Raw genomic sequence first — 23,359 nt, forward strand, 5'->3', positions numbered from 1 at the left:
ACTGGAGCGTATCGCCGAGGTCAGTCATGCGTATCCTTGACATATTGTATCCGGAATATGTCCATTAATCATTGTTATGAACTTCAACCCAATACCATGTATCAATTTTGAGAAATCGCAAAAAAACTGAAGACGCGTTTTGCTCACTGGAGGGTGAAAGCGTGGTCAGTCATGCATAAAATTTGCATTTTATTGCTAGCTGAGAACTTCTGCACATTTGAGGTGAATTTCAAGTTTGTAGGACCAATTTGAAAAAAAAAATAATAATAAATAATAATAAATAAATAATAATAATAAAACACAGGAATACAATAGGTTCCCTGCTGACAAGCAGCGGGAAGCCTAATTAGCGAGTTATTAATTAATTAGTGATGGGACACAATGTGTCACTATGGAGTAAGAGCGCTGTTTTGGGGATCCCCTGACTTTCGATCGATAAGTCTTCGGTCTCTGACCGATATTCTCGTTTTATTGTTTATTCTTCCTACTTTTTTCCCCCAACTGTTAGACTAATTCTCTCTACTCCAACCCTCCAACTTTCGTTGGAGCGGAATTATTTAATAATATTTCTTCCCAACTTGCTGACAACACACACCCGTCGTTGTCGGGGATATTATTTTCGCTAGCTGGCCTCGCTACTCTTTCTTCAGACTCAGCTCCACCGCCTGCCTGACTTTGTCGGCTCTTGGGCATACCCACCCTCTCCTCTCTACCGGCTCTTCTTTACTTGAATGCATGCGTCGACCTCCTCGGATATTCTTTTCGTTAGCTTCCGAACTAACCTGCACTCTTTCTCCCTCCTCGCTGGCTCTGGAGCCCCTTCCATTTTCTTTCGACCACCTACCCACCCCTCTTTCTCCGTCCTCGCTGGCTCTGGGGCCCCTTCTATTATTCCTTCAACCGCCTACCCACTCTCTCGTCCGACCCCCTTAGAGCAAATTTAATTCTTTCGGATCTCTTCGCTAGTTCGAAACATCATTCGGTACCATGTCTCAAAATTAGATTTCCTCTGCGGGAATCGAACCTCGTCCTGCGTATTACCGCGTGTCTATGCTTCGTTTGCGCCACCGTTACCTGTTTGGACGAGCGAAATTGAAATCTTACTTAAGTAACACATTTTTATCGACGTCACACTTTGCAATCCCTGACATGGCTTCGAACAATATTACGCTAATATGCTGCGTTGGTTGGGAGCATATTCATCCAGGTGTGGGAATGTTGAAGGAACCCGTTTTCAATTTGACATATCATTCGCTTTAATCAACTACTGAATACGAGCTTGCCTGTAAAATCGTTGGATCTTTTGAAAATGACGATTTCCCGTTTTCAATCGGGGATCAACCAAAGAATCGGAATTTTTAGTTCAAAAAAGCTAACAAAAATTCTGCTTCATTTTGAAGAAGACTTTTCTTGTGGTTGTTTGGTTGCTGGCTGTGGTTGTTGATCTGACAATAACACTGCATAACCCGGTTTTCGAATACATGTATTCGATTTTCGTTTGTGTATGTATTTTCAAATACCCATGAACCAGGCTGACGATCATACAAAATCCAGGTAACACTGCACGTATGCCGAGTTGTAGCAATTCCTTCTGTTAGTTCGTTCCCTTAATTTTTTTCAAGGGTTTGGTCAAATATTGTCTTCATACATTGGAGAAAAGAGTAAAGCTTGCACCTTTTGAGAGGAGTCGAAATTGTGCAAGGTGACCCAAAACAGATCGATCGAGGAACAAAGTTTTACAATTATTGTTACCCTTACCTAGGGTTACCATATTTTTGTGACTTCAAATCGGGAAGCCTCGAAAGACAACGACCCCTTAGCTTCAAATTTTCCGATTTTATTACATAGGCCTACATTCCTACATTTAAAGCTGTCTCGGCTGTCTTTATTGACCATATTGTTATCGAAATTTCATGCGCATATTCTCTGTCCAAAAATCGGGTTCAGTTCGAAAAATAGGAATAAATAAAAAAAAAAAAAAAAAAAATAGGAAGGAATTGACGTTAACGATACCGGTACAAATAATTCGAATTTAGACTAATCAGTATTGGTTTTACATGCGATACGTCTGCCCTCAATAGGAATTAGCGGGAAACGAACGCATTCACCTCCAGTAAGTAGGCTAGCGCTGCGCTACGCAGAAACAACAGTAACGAGAACATGTTTGTGTATTATGCTGGAAAAGCGGGACTTTTGGCTGACTTATCGGGACGGCGGGACAAAACGCTGGAAAGCGGGACTGTCCCGCTTAAAGCGGGACGTATGGTAAGCCTACCCTTACCGTTGGGCTTTAAATTTTATGGAATTGAGAATGAAGCAATTATAATGTTTAATTGAGGCGCGACAAATCGTTATAGCCGAATATTTATCCGACAAATCTAAATGTTTTATTTCCAATAATTTTTCAAAGCCCAAATATGTTATAATCAATTTTTTAAAGCGCTATTTCAACCCATTAAGGTAAGCCAACAAGACCATACCGCGACAATGCAATACTTTCACGAGCAATAAAGTAATTTAGTCCGATGAAGTATATTGATTTGAAAAATTCCTTTTAGCCGTCAAAAACAAATTCAACAATCATACGTCGATTTATTTCTAAAGTATACCTTCTAACTCTCACACTCTTCCTATTTCCTTTATTGGGCGCGAAGTGGGCCTATGGATGTTTTTATATAGTTCAAAAATGTATGCAGGCTCCATGGGATTCGTTTTCTGAATTAAAACTTTTGCACCTCGTAAAAAGAAATACTTACAACAAGATGATCAACATAATTACAAAAGAATCCCTATGTACACTGTTTCTGTCGAAAAACTGTGAAGAGTTAACGATCCGGTAAATACCGAGAAGATTATCTCACCACGGCAAAAAGAATAATTTTAGTTATCATCCATATATTAAATTATCTTTTGAAACATTCTAGATCAGATCAAAGAGCGAAATATCGGTATATTATAACCAATTCGTATATCACAGAATTGGCCCATACCGATTGATTGATACATCTCTAATATACACATATATATATATAGATTACCACTAACAGTGCATTACAAACGAGAGCACAAATTACTTCTTCGATATTTGAACAATTAGGGATGAAAAATAAATGTAGCAAAAAGATAAATAACATGGGTCGTACACAATAAAATAAATAGTGAACATGTTTTTTCATATGCATTCCAAGTATATATTTCAAAGTAGCTGATTTTCTAACTTCTACTCTATTTTTTCGCGGACTTATATACAGGGTGATCAGACCAAGTGTATACAAATGTTAATTAAGATATCTACAATATAAATGTAAGAGAGAAAGAAATTATTTTGCAAAAATAGCATTATAAAGATGAAAAGTAGAATTCATTGTTATTTTGCGATATATTCTCTTCTTTCCTTCACTATTTGATTGGAACTTGACTGCACGAGGCACGTATGGTTTCTTCTGAAATTTTATCCCAACAAGCCATCAATCTATGCCTCAGAGCAGTTGTTCCCAACCTGAGGTGCGCGCACCACTAGTGGTACGCAAGCAGCTTCGAATTATAGCAACAATTAACTTTTGTATTTGCTGAACAGCGTATACAGCGCTACAAATTCTTGTTTTTATAGGTCGGCTTCTTCGTTACTGTCCACCAAAAACGGAAGGGACATGTTCTCGGCCATGTTTTGCGTGTACGCCATAATGTGTCTGCATTAATAAATCGGCAAATGAGGGAGCGTTCGTGATAGCGGCTCGCACTGATCAAAGTGTTTTCGTCCGAGGTTTTGGACAATTTAGTGGTAATGATAAGATGTATTGTTACCTAACGTGCAAATTGGCAAAAACATGTCCACTTCGTTTTAGGTGGACAGTAACGGGCGAGAGTGATGTCTAAAAGACACGAACTGGTAGCGCTATAAACGCCGTAGCGAATACGAAAGTTAATTGTTGCAATAATTAAAAGCTGCTTTCGTACCACTTGAAAAGCTCCCGCGTATCACTAGTGGTGCGGGTAACTCGGATTGAGAATAACTGCTATAAGCAATGTTCCCTCTAATTTTTTGTAGTATGTGTGCGCAGAATCTTTGGTGTGTGCGCACTTTTTTGAAAATGACTAATATTTGTGCAAAAACCAATGAAGAAATTTTGGCGTTCTAACCGGGTAATGGGTGGGCCAACAACAAACTTTCTCAACCTGCCGACCGAGCACATTGTTACATTACATCGAAATACGTCTGTGCGCAGTAAATCTATGCGTGTGCACAGCCTCTGAAAGCTGTGTGCACGCGCACACCTTAGAGGGAACACTGGCTATAAGGCATAGATTGATGACTTGTTGGATCAAAATTTCAGAAGAAACCATACACGTGCCTCGTGCAGTCAAGTTCCAATCAGACCAAGGCGTGTAGTGAAGTCAAAGGGGGGATATATCGAAAAATAACAATGAATTCTGTTATTTATCTTTATAATGCTATTTTCCGCGAAATATTTTTTTTTTCTCTTCTACATTTATACTGTAAATATTTCAATAAACATTTCCACACTTGGTCTGATCTCCCTGTATAAGCGATGGAAATTTTAGATCATGCTGTATATACATCATGCTGAATTTGTATTACAACAACTTTGGGTCTCGATTAGTCCGAACGTATATATACTGCCATTGGGTAACGCACAATAGTTTATTAGCATTTAGCTCATTTGTATCATATAATTAAAATGATAAAGATTATGTGCTTATCGGAACCTTTATCTTATCTTTATTTAATAAATATGGATTTATATCCAATATTTTCTTTTCTTGAATGCAGTGATATATGTAATCCTCTCGAACAATTGGAATCTAGAAAACATGTGAATGTAACGTGAGAATCGGGCACAGCACTGGTTGACAGCTCTGACAAGTACAATACGGTTATGCTTGAAAAAACTGACTATTTTAAGGGAAACTTGGCACAAGTCTATTATTCACAATGGGAATGTTTTTCCAGACTTGCCAATATTGAATAAAAGGATAGATTATGGCGGTGTATAGTATACTCAAAAATACAAACTTGAGCTCTTTTAGAATCCCGCACCAATACTGTATTTTTCTTGAAGTCTTTGTCTGAACACACTAAAAATGTATTGTTGAATACCGTGTTGACGTTGGGCACTGAAAATAAAACTTTGTTGTGATGATGCAGACATAAATAATGATTCGTACACAAAAACATGCAGTTATACACACGGAAATTATCGTTGAGTGCCACTGATAAAAGTTAAACCATGCAAAGTTTTCCTGCGGCGTGTGATGAAGTATAGCATGTTGTAATTCAATTCGATACTAGTTTTTCTTAATCAAATTTTTAAAACGAAGTTTACATGGGACATCCTGGAAATCAAAATAATTTAAGCTAAACTAGTTATTTCGTTATACAAAATTTAAACGTTACCTGGTCTTCCCCCACATCTGATGATCAAATCAGACATCGTTTCTTGTTTTGCGCCAACTTTCTTATCACGTAACGCTTCAGACACAAGAATGTTTTGAGCTTTGAAAACACTACAATAAAACAGTCTTACTTTATTCGCTGATTACGTCTAGTTCATTTAATGGGTGCGTAATGCAAAATTTAAATATATAACTCATTTTTTGTATTATTGCATATAAACTTTGTGTGATACCCATGTATCAAATCACAACTCTGTTTAGCTGTTTGCTAAGACTCTTGCATCACTCTCTTGGAACTTTACAGTCAACTATCATTATGCAATTTACAAGTGAACCATTTCACATTACATATATATTCATATGGGCCCCTACAATGAAATGAACAACAACCTTGGAGGAAACCAATTAGAGATTGTTTTTAATATAATTGAGTTGAAGCGTTAATTAATAGAGGTGAATGCATAACTGACAAATTAGTTTCAACACGATATGCTGTCAGCCAACCTATTTACCTCGTAGTTTGAAACGTTTTCTTCTCCTTCTTGGTGCGTTTCACGATCTGAAGGTGAAGAAATTTACTCCGTTTATTTAGGTATTAAATTCACTAGATGTTTACCAAACAAATTTAGGAGATTACTCACAAAAAAAACGAGACTAACATGTTGTGGAATAGTAATTCTAAAATTTTCTAACATATAGCATTCAATAATCAACCCACCTTTTCATATTGTCTAAGCTTCTTTTCAATTCCAGGAGGCAAATATGGCTGTTTAATTCTTGGATCAAAAACCCCTTTGGCTGTTGGCATTTCTGTAGCTATGGAGGATTGCATTGCAAAAAGTCTACCAAGACTTTCTTCTCTGTAAGTAGAAATAAGCAAACTATTTTCCATTGAAAATTTTCTAATTTTTGCCGACTTGAAACTTGAATGTCAGAAACATCCAATGAATAGAAATTGATCTTCAAGGAAAATATAGCCTAGTTTCGTATTGATACCTCGTTAATTCAAAAGATAGCAGTCGTTTGCGATTGAGTTTATAAAGTTATTCCAAATAGCAACTCAATGATTTGAGTGATGTTTAGTATCAGATATACAGCTCTAAATTAAAATCGGTCCACTCGACTCAAGTTAATCTGGTGAATAATTTGTATTGCTTACGCAAACATTTATCACTAAAACCCAAGATCTTACAATCTTTATAAACGTACGTTTTAATAGTTTTTCCAAAATTAAGTTTCTTTATCCAGCCATCAGCATCATCGTTGAGTTGTTTTGCATATTTACTGCGATCTCCTAGAATAATCGTATATTGTTTTTTAATTTCATTGATTTCTAAAATTGCATCTTGGATTGCCTTCCCATGTCCTTTCATATCTTCATTGCTATATGAAAATAAAGTTGAATTTTTTGATGTACTGGTTAATTTCACTCTACATCAGTGCTCTTCAACAGGGGTTCCGCGGAACCCTAGGGTTGCTATGCAGTGGGGTTCCGTGAGTTTATAGGGTTCCTCAGGGGTTCCGCGTTTTTTTTTTTCAGGGGAAATCATTTCTTGCTTCAGCATGTTGATGCGTCATTATAAATATACTTAGACCACCGTGTCTCATTCAAACTCCCAAGTAGGCCAATTCGTTAAACAGGAGGTTTAGTCACAGTGCAGTTAATGGACAAAACAGAAATATTTTCGGTTACGGACAGTGCAGTTAATAGACAAAACAGAAATATTTTCGGTTGTTGCGTCACTTTAGTCATTGTTATGCAACAAACAAGAACGATATTGTTGCCCATAGTTACATGATGTACAAAGTATGTAGATATTGATTGGGTTTCTACAAGACCAACTACTTTTTCCATTTTCTATGCTTTTGCGTCGGTGGATCCGTATGCATAGAATGCAAAGATGCTGTAGCAAGAGTGGAGATAACTATCCTGAGTAATTCGATAAATAGCCTTGCTGGTTGCTGCACACTACTAACCCAAATATATTTCTGTAACGTTTCGTCTGACCAAGGTCAAACTTCCTCAGACATGCTTATTTTAACTAAAGCAAGAATAGCAATTGTATAATTTACCATTCTTGCTTTAGAAATATGTATGTCTGAGGAAGTTTGACCTTTGCTCAGACTAAACGGAACCGGAATATATATGTGTTAGTGTGCAGCGAGACTCTTTATTGAATTACTCAGGATATGTAGATATTGCTCGAGACAAGAGAGAGTATATACTACAAAATAGAGTTGTTGTTCAGCTTTTCGTGTTACGAGTATTTCGTGTTTTTTTTTTATTCTGTTAATTGGGGTCCCATAAAAAACGAAAAATTATATCAGGGGTTCCACAATAACAAAAAGGTTGAAGAGCACTGCTCTACATATAATCGGAATTGTAAACTTAACAGTTATATAAAAAAATCTCATATAGGATTTTTAACATAAGTACAAAATGCTGTATATATATACACACAGCATAACCAGTCGGCAGCCAATTGGATAGGCCGATTATGGAGCAAAATATTCAATATTTTAACGCAACATTCGTTATCTAAAATATGATTTTAGGCGAACATAGAGATATAGCCTATAGTGCCCTAGTTGATTTAGACTAGAGTACACAAGTATTGCCAAATTGCTACAAGCCCAACTTACATAATATAATATTCAGCGTTATTTATTCCGATCATGCACATTTTTCTGTATTTTTCTTCAGCAATACAAACGAGAGAAGTCTGAGCTTCTATCCAATTGACGTTAACTGTTTTTTGAAAAATTGTGAACGACGATATTTCGTCCATGATACTTGCTTCGTGACCTGAAATTTAATACAATTTACAATATACAATACAATGTACAATATTATAATTTTACAATATTTCTTTCCGATGTCGGCAATACTAATATTTTTCATGTAGAATTATCGAAATTTGACTATATGGTTATATTTTGGCCCTCCCTTTTAAAAGCCTACTACTACAGCAAAACCATCGTAAAACTATAAATCGATATCAGATTTTAAAATTATATTGCTTATCGTTGGTTCAGACCAGATTAGTTTTTTTATTTCCAACAGACTGTTCGTTCAGTCTATTGTCTTCTATGTTAAATCAGTAATATGTTTTTACCCTTTCTCTCTCCCGTTTTTTCGTTTTTGCATTCGCTCAAAGTTTTTGTGCATAGGATCACAAAATCATCTATATTCTGTTTATTCATCTTGTCGTCAAGATAACTGACTTTTATATCGACAATATGCTGCTCATCCAACTCCTGTGTAGAAAAACAGATAGATATTCATTCTAAAAAAGGATTACATTACCCCAAATTGTTTACTTTTCACGTTGCTTTATAACGTTGGAAACATTTAGTTTAGACCAAACAACATAGCCTACCTCCAATTCGTTCTGAGGCAACACGAGTGTAAATGGAATATGCTTCTTGGTATCTTCTGGCATTGCATGTATGAAGTACTTCAGCATCCTTCCAGAGGATTCCTGTAAATGTATATTATATATTCATAATATATTTGTTTTTATAATATATTGTATTCAATATGGCCAATCCGGTGTTCAAAACAAAAACCCAATGATGTTAATGGATCAATACTGTGTTTCAGATCTTACCACCTAATCAAATTAATACGATTCCACAAAAATTCCAAAATGTTAATCCAGTCACACACAAAAACATAATCGCTGGACAATGAATTAGCACATGTCAAACTGGAAACAAGAGTTTACTTGAATGAATAGTCTAATGATTTATTCGCTGATGACTACACAAATTTTCATATACATTTTCTAGTTTTCGCAAAATAATATTTATATATGCACTCATCATGTGGACATGCATTCATGATGCAGTAAAATGGCAAAGGAAAGAGCCAAATATTTGCCACATAATGCAATTTTTTGAATTTGACAGAACATCTCATTGTAGTTCTCATTGTGATTCGGTCATATGTGACTGATGTTGAATCGTTGGCGCAAAAACGTCAAAACCTTTGTAATTCAATAACACAAGGAAAATAATCCTATCACAATTACCAGTAAATGTTTTCCAGAAATGTGATTCTCATCGAAACTAACTCCTTTCAAGCAGTTCATGTCGATACTGACATCGGTAACTCGAGTTGTTTCCCTGGAAACATTGTACAAAGTTTGTGTTCTATTTTTTATTGTTATCGGTATTGAACAAGTACATTATACCCTTCCCAAAAACAAACAAAAGTCTACGCGTCTATGGTTACGAAGCGAGTTCGTAGATACCTGTTTATGCAAATCAGAAAAGATAGCAAATATTATTGACATGATTGTGTATAATTGCTTTTATATGTACCTAAGAAATACAGGTATTAGCATGTCAGCCTCAAATTCCTCTTCTTCGTTCAACCAATAAAACGCATCACTTCCGAGATGTCCTGCAATCTGAAATATAAAAAACAATTCCGTCGAAAACGAAAGGCTAGTATTTCAAAATCAAAGAGTTGATATTGTAAAAAAAAAATCAACCCAGATTTTAAAATATCTCGTAATTTACTCGAAATTAGATCAATGTACACCTATATGCTAAGAAAAAAATGAACGTGTATGTTGCTATCTATTGCCAGTGGCGCATCTACGTAAAAAGGCGCCCATGTCAGAGTTTGAAAATGCGCCCCATTGTTGTCGGATTGAGATATTTGTACGTTAAAATTTACGTAAAAATAGGAGTTTCAATTATTTCCATTCGGAAATTATTTTATTGAAATATTTCATTATTAAAACATTTCGCCCTTTTTGCGTTTCAATCCAAACGGCTGCTATAACCTAGATAGAACACTGTCTATAACAGCCAAATCTGACGACTTGAAAGAAGATGAAAATCGAGTAGGGGGCTTTTGTTAAAAGTTTCATAGCTGGCTATTGATTTAAATAATTGATGTAGCTTCGGCCATATTCTGTCAATGAATGATTTATATTATATCAGTGGACCGTAGCAAATTGTTTTGGCTAATTGGACTATTATCAAAACCATTAGCACTCCTAGTTCCTATTAAAATCTGGATAGAACTTTTGCAACGTATCAGTTTACCTCGTTCAGCAACACTGGTGCGTATTGACCGATTGTAAATGCGGAAATCGGTACACAGCTAGTTTTATTCATTGTCTTCTGATAATTTCTGTATTTGATGACAAGTTGCTCCGGATCTGTTTCACCCAAATTGGCCATTCCGTCCGTGAATACAATCATCAAATCTCGATCATGCTTTCCAGAATCCCTAGATAATAAGGTACGTTACAAAAACGTAAGAAAACGAAACTGTAAATTTGTTTTATGGAAGCTCACTGTTTAAGCACATGTAATCCTGTCATCAATCCAATTTCAAGATTAGTTTGACCTCTTGTATGAAGACTTCTAATAACATCTTTTGCTTTAGTCTGAAAATATATATATACAGATATACGTACAAACATAGATGGTATGGCCCAATATTATTTCATTGTGTTTACTGTTGAATAATGGTCGTAACAAATTTGTTAAAAATACTATACGAAATCGACCAGAAACCCAGACAATACATTGTACCCAAGCCTAGATTTGGTTTAATGCCAATTTTATAAGAACACAATCTTTTCTGTAATCGCTTTTACACAAACAGAAGCTCACCCAGAAAGCAAAAGTTATTCATACTCAGATACGTACCCGGCCTGTACACAAGACCAGGTAAAGAAACTAAACTTTGTGTAAACATAATATCGCAATATATAAATTGTTTATATAGCGGACCGATTCAATTATTTTAAAATACTCTGAATAATAACCAACCTTAGCGGCATTGTTCATCACAGTCATCTTCATATCTGTATTGACATCATGAGAAAACGTAACTATGGCGAGTGAATCTTCATTAGCGATGTTTTGAACGACCAGTTCCGCGAATATCTAAAAATAAATCATAATAAAATATTAGATTTTCTCCATGCGTTTGGCTGTTATTCAAAACGTTGCCATTTTTTAGTAGTATAGTAGGTCGGGGTAGTTCGGACACCCGGGGTATGATGGTCAGTCAAAATAAAATCCTCCTACTAGCGACACCTCGCGCTTTTTCGTCGCTCAAAACGCATCGCGTGAAAGAGCGACATCATGCGAACAACGACAGAACCAAGATTTTACATTCCAGGCTCGACAACTTACAAGGCGGTGCTTTTTGGGGAAAGTGTGTTTTTGTTGGGTCAGAAAAACGTCAAATTATAGAGTCCCATGGTGGCGAAGAATAATTTTAGCCGGAAAAGTCTGCGAACTCGGTTCTATTTTGTTTATTTGTTGAAAGTAGTTGCATTAGATCGAATAAATTCTTTAGCAGACTGCCAGTACTCATATTTGGATTGGCAGGGTCACTTAAGAGGTAGGGTGGATTTTGAGTGGGGGAGGGGGGAGGATTTTTTTCAATATAGTCTGTTGGGAATGTCAATGGCCCGTCGTCATCGAAACTTATAAATAATTATTTTTTGGGAATTAGTTCCCTTTTACAACAAAGATCAAAAGCACACTCATCGCCATATTTATATTGGGTCTCTTAGAAGTTAAGCCCGGCGTAAAATTTCATCTTACCCCGTCAAATTATTTTTTTCATATGCGTATAAAATACGCCCAAGGTTATGCCAAGAAATTACAAAATAAATACTTCTAGAGGTAGTCCGTGTAAAGAAGATATAAAAATTGCGGTTGAAAAAGCGCAAACTAAATTTTAAATTTCTAGTTTTCCTAAATCTGTTCAAGCTCTTTCGAAAATTGCCCTGTTATGTCCTTTATGGGGTAAGACGGACATACTTTTTAATATGCAAGAAAAGTGATCTGTTTAAAAAAAATTTAAGAGACATAATCCTGGGCCATCTAGGCGTTGACCGAAGTCTTATGACCGAAATATTAGACACCATCAAGTTAATTTTGGTGTGTGTCCGTCTTTCCCACAAAGTGTCTAACTTACCCCGATATTTTTTTAGCTGAAAATCGGGCGTAAATTCCGATTCGTTGCTATGGCAACAATGTGCAAATGTGGCAAGATAGCTGGAGGGTGGGTGCATGAATCAATCGTAGAACGAATGCAGCTGCGACATTATTTGAAGAGTTATTCAAAATAACTTATTAGTGGGTCCGACTTCCCCCGACCTACTATATAGTATGACCTTGACTCTGTCAAGTAAAGATTCCGATTCTTTGCCTACGAGACTGTCCATGCTGCCACTCACGTCAATTACAAGGACGTAACGTAAAGGTAGCCGGCGTTGAAGTTTTGTTTCAATAGCCGATAATTCCATCACGACTTCAACGATCTAAAATGTTTAAATTCAAAAATTAATTACGTCTAACGTTATGTATCGTCAGCAACCAATGCACTATACTCCCAGTCTCAGGTACGAGGACAAGATACATTTTACTTCAATGCTTACCTGCTTTTGAGTAACTTGACAAAAATATTTGGTTTGAAGTTGATCTTTGCTTTTGGTGGTCGAGACTGCCGTAGCACCAACTGCTTGTGTTTTCGACATTTTAATGTTAGCTTTTAATTTATCACACTCCAATAATTACGATCTACATTATGGAGAACAAAAAAAAACAGCCTTTTATCGATTCAATCATCTTAAAGTAATAAAAATGCAATGTCGATTTAGCCATTAGTTAAGAGAAAAGCCATTTTCTCCAAAACAACAATAAAAACCTCAGCGATAACAATTTGGCAAAACTATCCATCGCCCATTTCGTGCCCAAAAATGCATCATCATTAATGTTAGACCTACATGGACGAAAGTACTGAAGGGAAACATTTTAACATGATGAGCAAAGCAATTCTGTTTTTGCCTTCTGAGGCCTTCTGCTTTTGCGTGGTCACTCTACAGTAATCACCAAATCTATACAACTCTTGCATAGGAAATGACCAAGTGCGCAATTTGATACTAGGGAAATCTACAATTGCTATTTCCTGAATCCCCAGTGTGAAACTATTGCTTTGCAAAACTTAAATCTGCAAATCAATTTCTTAATGTACAGTACAGCAATGGATTTTTTCATCCATTTTACCCACTTTGAGTCATATATGCAAAATAATCACTAAACTGCCCTTTACAGCTCTTTTGAGGAAGAAATTGTACGACTACTTAAAACATTGGATGTATTTCAATGGCTTCAGTATCATTCGACTAAGTAATTACCGATTATAGGCTTAAGTTACAAAGAAACGAAAGTGCTTGACAAAAGAACTAAGTATTTGTTTTCTTTGCCTGATTCGCAGACGCTGAGATATTTAGACAATAGAAAAGCTTTGTCGAGTAGGTACACAACAAATGCATCTGACATTTTACTGTACGCATTCTGTATCTAATTAAATTAATACCTGTAATTTAAATAAGTCAATAAGTGAATGCAGCTCTACTTCGCTTTTTATCGTTATCTATAAGTATCTGTCCTTTCCGCATTTGCTCTTTCTTCGTCCTTACTGGCGCCGCCCCCCCTCATTTATTACCTTCACCGCCCGCCTGACTTCGTCAGCTCTTTGATCGACCCTTTCTTCTCTCGACCTGTTTTCCTTCACTCGAATGCATCCGTCGACCTCCTCATATATTCTAATCGTTAGGTTCCAAACTAACCTGCACTCGCTGCTCTTTCTCCGTCCTCGCTGACTCATGGGGCCCTCTTCTAATATTCCTTCGACCGCCTACCCACCCTCTCCCTCCTCTCGACCCGCCTTTCTTGTCTTGAACGCTTTCCCATCGTCTGACACATTTGAAGCGAAATTAATTCTTTTGGTCCTCCTGGCTAGCTTTCAGCATACCTCTGTACCCGTCATTAAAATTTGGCCTTCCTTGCCGGATTCGAACCTCGTTATACGTGTTACGCATGTCTGTGCTTTCTTTGCGCCCCCGCTACCGGTTGGACGAGTGGAATCGAAATCTTACTTAAGCAACATATTTTATCGACGTCATACTTTGCAATCCCTACCATGGATCGAACAATATTGCACAGACATGCTGCGTTAGTTGGAAGCACATTCATCCATGAGTGGAACTGCTGAAGGGAAGCCGTTCTCACCTTGATCTACCATGCGCTTTGGCTTAACTACTGAATACGAGCTTGCATTCAAAACCGTTGGATCTTTTGCAAATGATAATTTCACGTTTTCATGCAAGGATCAATCAAAAGATCACAATTCTTGGTTTAACAGAACTAACCAAAATGCAGCTATATTTTGAAGAAGGCGTTGCTTTGTTCAGCCATGTGCTGCGGTTTTGAAATTGAGGTGTCACGATTGTGCAAGGTGATCCAAAACAAGTCGATTGATGAACGAGGTTGGGTAAAATTTACAATTATTGTTAACCTTACTATTTTACTATGTGCATTTTTATAGATTCATTGAGACTATGGAAATTTTAATGTTTAATTGAGACGCAACAAATTGCTATAGCGGAATATTTGTCCGACAAATGTAAATGATTAATTTTATTCAAATTTCACGGGGTTCATAATTATTGAAAAATCGAATTACTTAAACATTCCCTTTCGTTTGGATAGATTTTATAGACACTAATATACTTTTGAATTCTTATATTGCTTATTATAGTATCGTTAATTTCACGCGCGTTACATAAATAAACTTGTCAATATATTCGTTAAATACAAGTATAAATAAACAAAAATATTCAAATTAAAGAGCTATTTTTTTCAACGCCCAAAGATGGCATAATCAAGATATATTTACATGAAAAGCCAACAAGGCTATAAATCGCGACAATGCGATACCTTTACGAGAAATAAAGTAATTAGGTGCGATGTGCGATATTACCCTTTTTTGTATGTGATGACGTCATCAGATTTGAAAATATTGCATCTTGTGAAAAAATACTAAGATAACAATAACATAAGTACAAAAGAATTCATATGTACATTCGTGCTGTTCAAAAACCATGAAGAGTTAAGTAGCCAGTGAATGCCGCGAACTTGATCGCACAGCAACAAAAAAAAATTCTGTTATTATCATCTGTCTCATTGGGTTATCGGCAAGATACCTAGAGGCGTTGCTATGAACATACGAAGAAGACTTACGGAAACACAGTTTGTATTGGTAACTACACAGAATTAAATATAGAACATCATTTAGCAGCATACAGCATCAACTTATAAACTCAAATGACTATAGCGCATGCTTTGCGCGCATTTTACAGTCCATTACTTATAACGTCATACGCGCAAAGCATTATTATGTGAGTGTTGGGACATTAAATCATTCTATGACATCAAGACACATCATCCATATATTAACTTATCTCTTGAAACATTCTAGATCAGATCAAAGAGCGGAATACATCGCAAAAATACCGTTCTATTTGTAGTCGATGCCGATATCACAGAAATGGCCGATACCGACAAATCGGTACATTTCTAATATCGATTGCCGCTAACAGTGCATATTAAACGAGTGCACAAATTACTTCTTTGATATTTGAATCAATTGGGGATGAAAAATAAATGAAGCAAAAATATTAAAATAACATGAGTTGTACATGCACGAAAAAAAATAGTAAACATTTTTCTCATATGCATTCTAAGTATTTCTAGGTAGCTTCTTTTCTAACTTCTACTTCATTTTTTCGGGGACATATATATATACATGCGATTGAAATATTAGATCATGCTGTATATGCATTATGCTGAATGTATATTTCAGCAACTTCAGGTCTCGATAAAATCGAACATAAATAAACTGTCTTCCGGTATAACGCACAGTAATTTATTATCATTTAGTTAGATCATCTGTTTTATCAAACTTAAAGTAGAGATTATGTACTCATCGGGACCTTTATCTTATCTTTATTTAATAAATATGGATCTAGATCTAATATTTTCTTGTCTTTAATGCATTGATATATGTAATCCTCTCGAACAATTGGAATCTGAAAAAATGTAAATATTACTTGAAGTTTGGCAGCTAATTTTGTGTAACACAGACGCAATGCGGTTATACCTTGGCTATTTTCGTGAGAACTTTGGCACAAGTCTATTATTTGCAATGAGATTCATTTTTCAGAGGTGTCAATATGGATTAGGAATCGATTATGACGATGTATATATAGTACCCTCAAAAAATACAAACTTTAGCCCTTTTAGAATCCCGCACCAATACTGTATTTTTCTTGAAATCTTTGTCAGAACACACTAAAAATGTATTGTTGAATACCGTGTTGACGTTAGGTACTGCAAATAAAAAAAATGTTTCAATGATTCAGACACAAATGACGATTCACACACAACGGTTATACCGAAAAAATCGAAAGTACGTAAATTTACGTTCTGATTGCCACGGGTGGAAAGTTAATTTATGCAAATGTTTCCTACACCGGGTCATAAAGTAGCATGTTGAGAACTCAATTCGATGCTAGTTTTTCCTAAACATGTTTTTGAAACAACGCTCACATGGGACATTCTAGAAATCATAACATTCCAGCTAAAACTGGGGAATATTTCGGTATACAAAATTTAAACGCTACCTGGTCTTCCCCCGCATTTGATGATTAAATCAGACATCGTTTCTCGTTTTGCGCCAACTTTCTTATCACGTAAAGCTTCAGACACAAGAATGTTTTGAGCTTTGAAAACACTACAATAAAGCAATCTTACTTTATTTGATGATTACGTTGCTTAGTTCGTTTAATGGGTGAATAATGTAAATATGCGAATCGCATTTTGTTTATTATTGTATACAAAATCCGTATGATACCCATGCATCAAATCAAAATTCTTTTGAGCCGTTTGCTGAGACTTTTTCATCTTTCTTAACAAGGTTACAACCAACTATCAATACGCGATTTACAAGGGAACCATTTCACATTAAATATTATTTTATATAGGCCCCTACACTGGAATGAAAAACAACTGTGGAATAGGCTAACAAAAAATCGTTCCTTATTTAATTGAGTTAATAATGCCTTAATGAATGAAGGCCAATGACTAACTGACAAATTAGTTTCATTGCGGTATGCTGCTAGCCAACTTATTTACCTTGTAGTTTGGAACGTTTTCATCTTGGTACGTTTCACGATCTGCATGTATGTAACAAGTGTTAATTTGTTTATTTATTCAAATACTGAATTCATTGAATGTTTCTCAAAATAATTTATATGGAATAACTCTGAAAAATAAAACGGATCATGTCGTGAAATAGTTATCCTGAAATGTTTCAACATATAGCGTTCAATTACCGACCTACCTTTTCATATTGTCTGAGCTTCTTTTCAATTTCAGGATGCAAATATGGCTGTTTCATTTTCGGATCGAAAACTCCTTTGGCTGTTGGCATTTCTGTAGCTATGGAGGATTGCATTGCAAAAAGTCTACCAAGACCATTTTCTCTATAAGCAGAATTAACAAACTATTTTGTGTTGGAAATTTTTTAATTTTCTCGATGTCCAAGATATCCAATGTATAGAAATCGATATAGAGATATTTAGCCAAGTTTTGTATTGATACCTCGTTACTTCAAAAGATAGCACTCGTTTACGATTGAGTTTAAAAAGTGATTTCAAATAACGACTCAGTGACTTGAGTAATGATGCTGTTTGATATCAGATATACAGCTATCTGTTTTAAATCAAAATTGATCCACTCGACTCAAATAATTCTGGTGAACCATTTATATTGCTTTTTCAGACATTTACTACTAAAACCTAAGATCTTACAATTCTTATGAACGTACGTTTTAATAGTTTTTCCAAAATTAAGTTTCTCTATCCAACCATCAGCACCATCGTTGAGTTGTTTTGCATATTTACTGCGATCACCTAGTATAACCGTGTATTGTTTTTTAATTTCATTGATTTCTAAAATTGCATCTTGAATTGCTTTCCCATGACCTTTCATATCTCCATTGCTACATGAAAATATAGTTAAATTTTTGAACTCTTATTCTTTATATATAAATTTGATTCAGGTTAAAATCAGCACAAAATGCTGTAGTATATAATACTATATAAACAGCCGTCAGCCGATCGAATAGGGTAGAAGAGTAGAATATTCAACACAACTTTCGTTATCTAAGATCGAGATCGATTACATACACCCACTTCTTTTTGTGTTTACGAGATGTTGTGTACACAAGTATTGCAAAATTGCTGCAAGCTCAACTCACATAATATAATATTCAGCATTATTCAATCCGATCATGCACAAATTTCTGTATTTTTCTTCAGCAATACAAACGAGAGAAGTCTGAGCTTCTATCCAATTGACGTTGACTGTTTTTTGAAAAATTGTGAACGACGATATTTCATTCATGACAGCATCGGCTTCGTAACCTGAAATTTTCCACAATTGATATTTTACAATATTTCTTTCCAATATCGGCAATACTAATATTTTTCATGTGGAATTATCGAAATGAAACTATATAGTTGACTATATGGTTGGTTAAGCACTCCGTTTTGAAGCCTACTGCAATAGCACAATCATCATGAAACTATAATATTGTCACGGAATTTTGAAATTAGTCTGCTGACCGTTAGCACTAGTTCAGACTGTTCTTTCCGTGGTTTCTTGTCTTGTATGTTTCATCAGTATTATATTACTACCTTTTCTTTCTCCCGATTTTTCGTTTTTGCATTCGCTCAAAGTTTTGGTGCATAGTATCACAAAATCATCCACATTCTGTTTATTCATCTTGTCGTCAAGATAACTGACTTTTATATCGACAATATGCTGGTCATCCAACTCCTGTGTAGAAAAACAGATAGATAGTCATTAAATAAGTATTACATTATCACGAATTGTTTACTCTTAAACGATGAAAACATTTAGTCTTTTAGACCAAACAACATACTTCCAATTCATCCTGAGGTAACACGAGTGTAAATGGAATATGCTTCTTGGTATCTTCTGGCATTGCATGTATGAAGTACTTCAGCATCTTTCCGGAGGATTCCTGTAAATACAGGGTGTCTCAAAAGTAAGTATACACATTTAATTTTGATTTGCTTTTCAGGTACTTATCATAGAGCGTTAATTTCTTCAGAAAACATAGTATGGATAAATGGTAAAATTTAGGATATGTTTGCATTTTCCGACAACCCACAGAATGACAAGGAGATTAACTGACCCAAGAAATAAAGTGCAGAATTGCTGTTTGGCAAAAAGCATATCAATCAGTAAAGTAAACTCAGCCTCTCTTTAATAGAGAATTTGGAATTCATTCTGTTGTGAATGTTTTGCTCAGAGCGTCCGCTCCTTGGTGTTTCTGATCGTTGTGCATCAACTACAGATCCTTTTTTCATAAATTTACGATAAATTACATAAATTGTTCGTCGTGTAGAAGCCGAATTAATTCCAAATTGTCAAACAGCAATTTTGCATCTCATTTCTTGGGTTGATGAAAAATGCAAACAATACCTAAATTTTACTACTTATCCGTACTATGTTTCCTAAAGAAAAGAACGCTTTATGAAGAGTACATGAAAAGCAAATCAAAATTAAAAGTGTATACTTACTTTTGTAAGTACATCTTGTATATATATATATATATTTATATTATTTAATAATAACTTTGTTTATAATGTATTGTACAAACACTAAATAATGTTAATGAATCAATTCTGTGTTTCAGATCTTACCAATTAATCAAATTAATGTGATTTCACAAAAATTTTAAGATGTTACTCCAGTCAAACTCAGAAACATAATAGCTGGACAATGAATTAGCACATGCTAAACAAAATGAAAACAAGATTTCACTTGAATGAACGATCTACTTGATTTATTTTCTGATGACTACACTAATTTTCATATCACTTTCGTAGTTTAAGCAAAACATTGTTTAAATATGCACTCATCATATAGACATGCATTTATGATGCAGTAAAATGGGGTAAGCCCCAGATGAGTCACAAAACGCCATTTTTTCTCAATTTAACGAAATATTTTTGTCCTTGTAATTGGTCATATGTGACTGATGTTGAATCGTAGTCCTAAAAACTTCAAAACTGTTGTGATCATGAAAATAACCCTATCACAATTACCAGTAAATGTTTTCCATGAATGTGATTTTCATCGAAAACAATTCCTTTCAAGCAGTTCATGTCGATACTGACATCGGTAACTCGAGTTGTTTCCCTGGAAACATTGTACAAAGTTTGTGTTCTATGTTTCATTGTCGTCGGTAATAAACAAATATACCGTTTCCAAAAACAAATAAAAGTCTACGCGTCTATGGTTACGAGTTCGTGATACTTGTTTATGCAAATCAGACATGAGAGACTATAATATTTATAACCATAACTTTTGGGTTTTTCAATATAACAACGTAGTTCCTTCAAACCTCGGCTCCGCTTCCAGTGGTTGAAAATGGTAGCTGAAAGTTCATTACTCATTTCAAAAAAATCTGTGCGCTCCATAAAATTCCTTTTTCCCTACGACGTTTTGTGTGATTACGCCTTAAAATTTGCGCACTGTACCGTGATTTCGTGATCAAATCTCAGTGATATGGTGGTCAGACTACGGGTACTGTAAAAGACTGATACTTTGTGTTGGCCTCCGTGTCCATATATTTGAGCATCCCCCCTTTTTATTATGTCATTTTTTCGCACACTCATACTTTGTGTCGAGAAGCGAATGATTGATTGATAGACCAATATAGCGCCTTTTCATATATTTTCAAATTCGCATTATTTAGTAAATATTATTGACATGATTGCGTAAAAGTGCTTTCATACATTATTTATATATACCTAAGAAATACAGGTATTAGCATGTCAGCCTCAAATTCCTCTTCTTCGTTCAACCAATAAAACGCATCACTTCCGAGATGTCCTGCAATCTAAAATATAAAAAACAATTCCGTCAGAAACAAAATACTAGTAATTCAAATTAAAATAAATATTTCAAAAACATGAACTCAGATTCTAAAATATATTGTAATGCAAAATTAAACCAATTTACACCAATATGCTAGGGTAAAAACAAACGTTTATGTTGCTATATAGCCAGTGGCGTATCTACGTAAAATTGCGTACATGGCAAAGTTTAAAAATGCGCACCATTGGTCGTTGACTGATAATTTCAACGATTATAAAAAATTTTTATTGAAATATTTTACGTTGGAAACATTTCGCCCTTTTTGCGCCCCTACCCAAACCACAGTACAAAACCTCAGATACACCACTGTCCATAACTCTCGAATCCAACAACTCGAAAGAAAATGCAAATCAAGTGGAGGTATTTTGTTGAATGTTTATAGCTGACTATTGATTGAAACAATTGATGTAGCTTCGGCCATATTCTGTCAATGAATGATTTATGTTATAGCGATGGACCTTAGCAATTTGTTTGGTTAAATGCACTATTATTAAACTTTTAGCACTCTCAGTTCACATTAATTTTTTTTGTACTGTATCAGTTTACCTCGTTCAGAAACACTGGTGCGTATTGACCGATTGTAAATGCGGAAATCGGTACACAGCTAGTTTTATTCATTGACTCCTGATAATTTTTGTATTTGATGACAAGTTGCTCCGGATCGGTTTCACCCGAATTGGCCATTCCATCCGTGAATACAATCATCAAATCTTGATCATGCTTTTCAGAATCTCTAGATAATGAGGAACGTTACAAAAACGTAACAAAATGAAAGAACTGTGAATTTGTTTTATGGAAGCTTACTGTTTAAGCACATGTAATCCTGCCATCAATCCAATTTCGAGATTAGTGCCACCTCTTGTATGGAGACTTCTAATAACGTCTTTTGCTTTAGTCTGAAAATATATATATACAGATATATATACGTACAAACATAGATGATATGGTTCAATAATATTTCATTTTTTTTTCGAATAATGGTCGTAGCATTTGTTGAAAACACTGTGCGAAATCCACCAGAAACCCGAACAATACCTTGTACCCAAGCCTGGATTTGGTTTAATTTTGCCAAGTTTATGAGAACACAATCTTTTTCATATGTGCTTTTACGCAAGCCCAAGCTCGCCTGGAAAGCAAAAAGTTGTCATACTTGGGTACATACCCGGCCTTTACACAAGACCAGGCGAAGGAATCAAACTTTGTGTAAACATAATATCGCAATATATAAAATGTATATATATACATAGTGGAGCGATTCAGTTATTTTAGAATACTACGATTATTACTAACCTTAGCGGCATTGTTCATCACAGTCATCTTCATATCTGTATTGACATCACGAGAAAACGTAACTATGGCGAGTGAATCTGCATTTGCGATGTTTTGTACGACCAGTTCCGCGAATATCTAAATAAAAATAAAATTTTCCCTAGGCAGGTGGCTGTTATTCATAACGTTGCCACTTTTTAGCAGTATAATATTACCTTCACCCTGTCGAGTAAAGATTCTGATTCTTTGCCTATGTGACTGTCCATACTTCTACTCACGTCAATTACAAGGACGTAACGTAAAGGTAATCGGCGTTGAAGGTTTGTTTCAATGGCTGATAGTTCCATCGCGACTTCAACGATCTATAATGTTCAAATTCAGAAATAATTACTTCTAAAGTTTTGTATTGTCAGCAATCAATGCAATGTACTACTAGCCTTGGATACAAGGACAAGGAATATTTTGCTTCAATGCCTACCTGCTTTTGAGTAACTTGACAAAAATATTTTGTTTGAAGTTGATCTTTGCCTTCGGTGGTCGAGACTGCCGTAGCACCAACTGCTTGTCTTTTGGACATTTTATTGTTAACATTTAATTTATCACACTCCAATAATTACAATCTACATTATTAAAAAAATATATTAAAAATAACAGCCTTCTATCGGTTCAATAATCTTTAAGTACTAAAAATGTGATATCGATTGTGTCATTAGTTGCGAGAAAGCCGATTTTCCAACAACAACAGCAATAACCTCAGCGATAAAAATTAAGCAAAACGATCCATGCGAACCAAATGAATCCACAAGTTTTGGAT

The 23,359-nt window shown here is 35.3% G+C and overlaps 2 protein-coding genes across 5 annotated transcripts; both read right to left on the reverse strand.

Moving 5' to 3' along the window:
- Positions 1-2,498: 2,498 nt before the first annotated feature.
- On the reverse strand, positions 2,499-12,999 carry LOC120346725 (uncharacterized). Of its 2 annotated transcripts, none has more exons than XM_039416533.2 (16): positions 12,837-12,999; positions 12,636-12,719; positions 11,212-11,328; positions 10,732-10,823; positions 10,477-10,663; positions 9,742-9,830; positions 9,450-9,543; positions 8,796-8,897; positions 8,532-8,673; positions 8,059-8,221; positions 6,625-6,798; positions 6,134-6,275; positions 5,928-5,974; positions 5,417-5,526; positions 5,036-5,136; positions 2,499-4,824 (listed from the first exon to the last, which is right to left on the reverse strand). In XM_039416533.2, the coding sequence occupies exons 1-16, from the start codon at positions 12,933-12,935 to the stop codon at positions 4,711-4,713; spliced, it is 1,857 nt and encodes a 618-aa protein (XP_039272467.2). In that variant the 5' UTR covers positions 12,936-12,999; the 3' UTR covers positions 2,499-4,710. The 2 variants fall into 2 exon arrangements, with proteins under 2 accessions (XP_039272467.2, XP_077971659.1); XM_078115533.1 differs by having other exon boundaries at positions 2,500-4,824; positions 12,573-12,719.
- Positions 13,000-15,045: 2,046 nt separating this feature from the next.
- Positions 15,046-23,257, reverse strand: LOC120346726 (uncharacterized). 3 transcript variants are annotated; one of them, XM_039416534.2, is made up of 16 exons: positions 23,024-23,257; positions 22,761-22,907; positions 22,567-22,683; positions 22,081-22,172; positions 21,823-22,009; positions 21,150-21,238; positions 20,442-20,535; positions 19,250-19,351; positions 19,002-19,143; positions 18,563-18,728; positions 18,131-18,304; positions 17,645-17,786; positions 17,437-17,477; positions 16,926-17,035; positions 16,532-16,632; positions 15,046-16,331 (listed from the first exon to the last, which is right to left on the reverse strand). In XM_039416534.2, the coding sequence occupies exons 1-16, from the start codon at positions 23,120-23,122 to the stop codon at positions 16,218-16,220; spliced, it is 1,917 nt and encodes a 638-aa protein (XP_039272468.2). In that variant the 5' UTR covers positions 23,123-23,257; the 3' UTR covers positions 15,046-16,217. The 3 variants fall into 3 exon arrangements, with proteins under 3 accessions (XP_039272468.2, XP_039272469.2, XP_039272470.2); XM_039416535.2 differs by lacking the exon at positions 18,131-18,304; XM_039416536.2 differs by lacking the exons at positions 15,046-16,331; positions 16,926-17,035 and having other exon boundaries at positions 16,496-16,632; positions 23,024-23,253.
- Between the last annotated feature and the right edge of the window lie 102 nt (positions 23,258-23,359).

The sequence above is a fragment of the Styela clava genome, chromosome 8, assembly GCF_964204865.1.
Source record: "Styela clava chromosome 8, kaStyClav1.hap1.2, whole genome shotgun sequence".
NCBI classification, from domain to species: Eukaryota; Metazoa; Chordata; class Ascidiacea; order Stolidobranchia; family Styelidae; genus Styela; species Styela clava.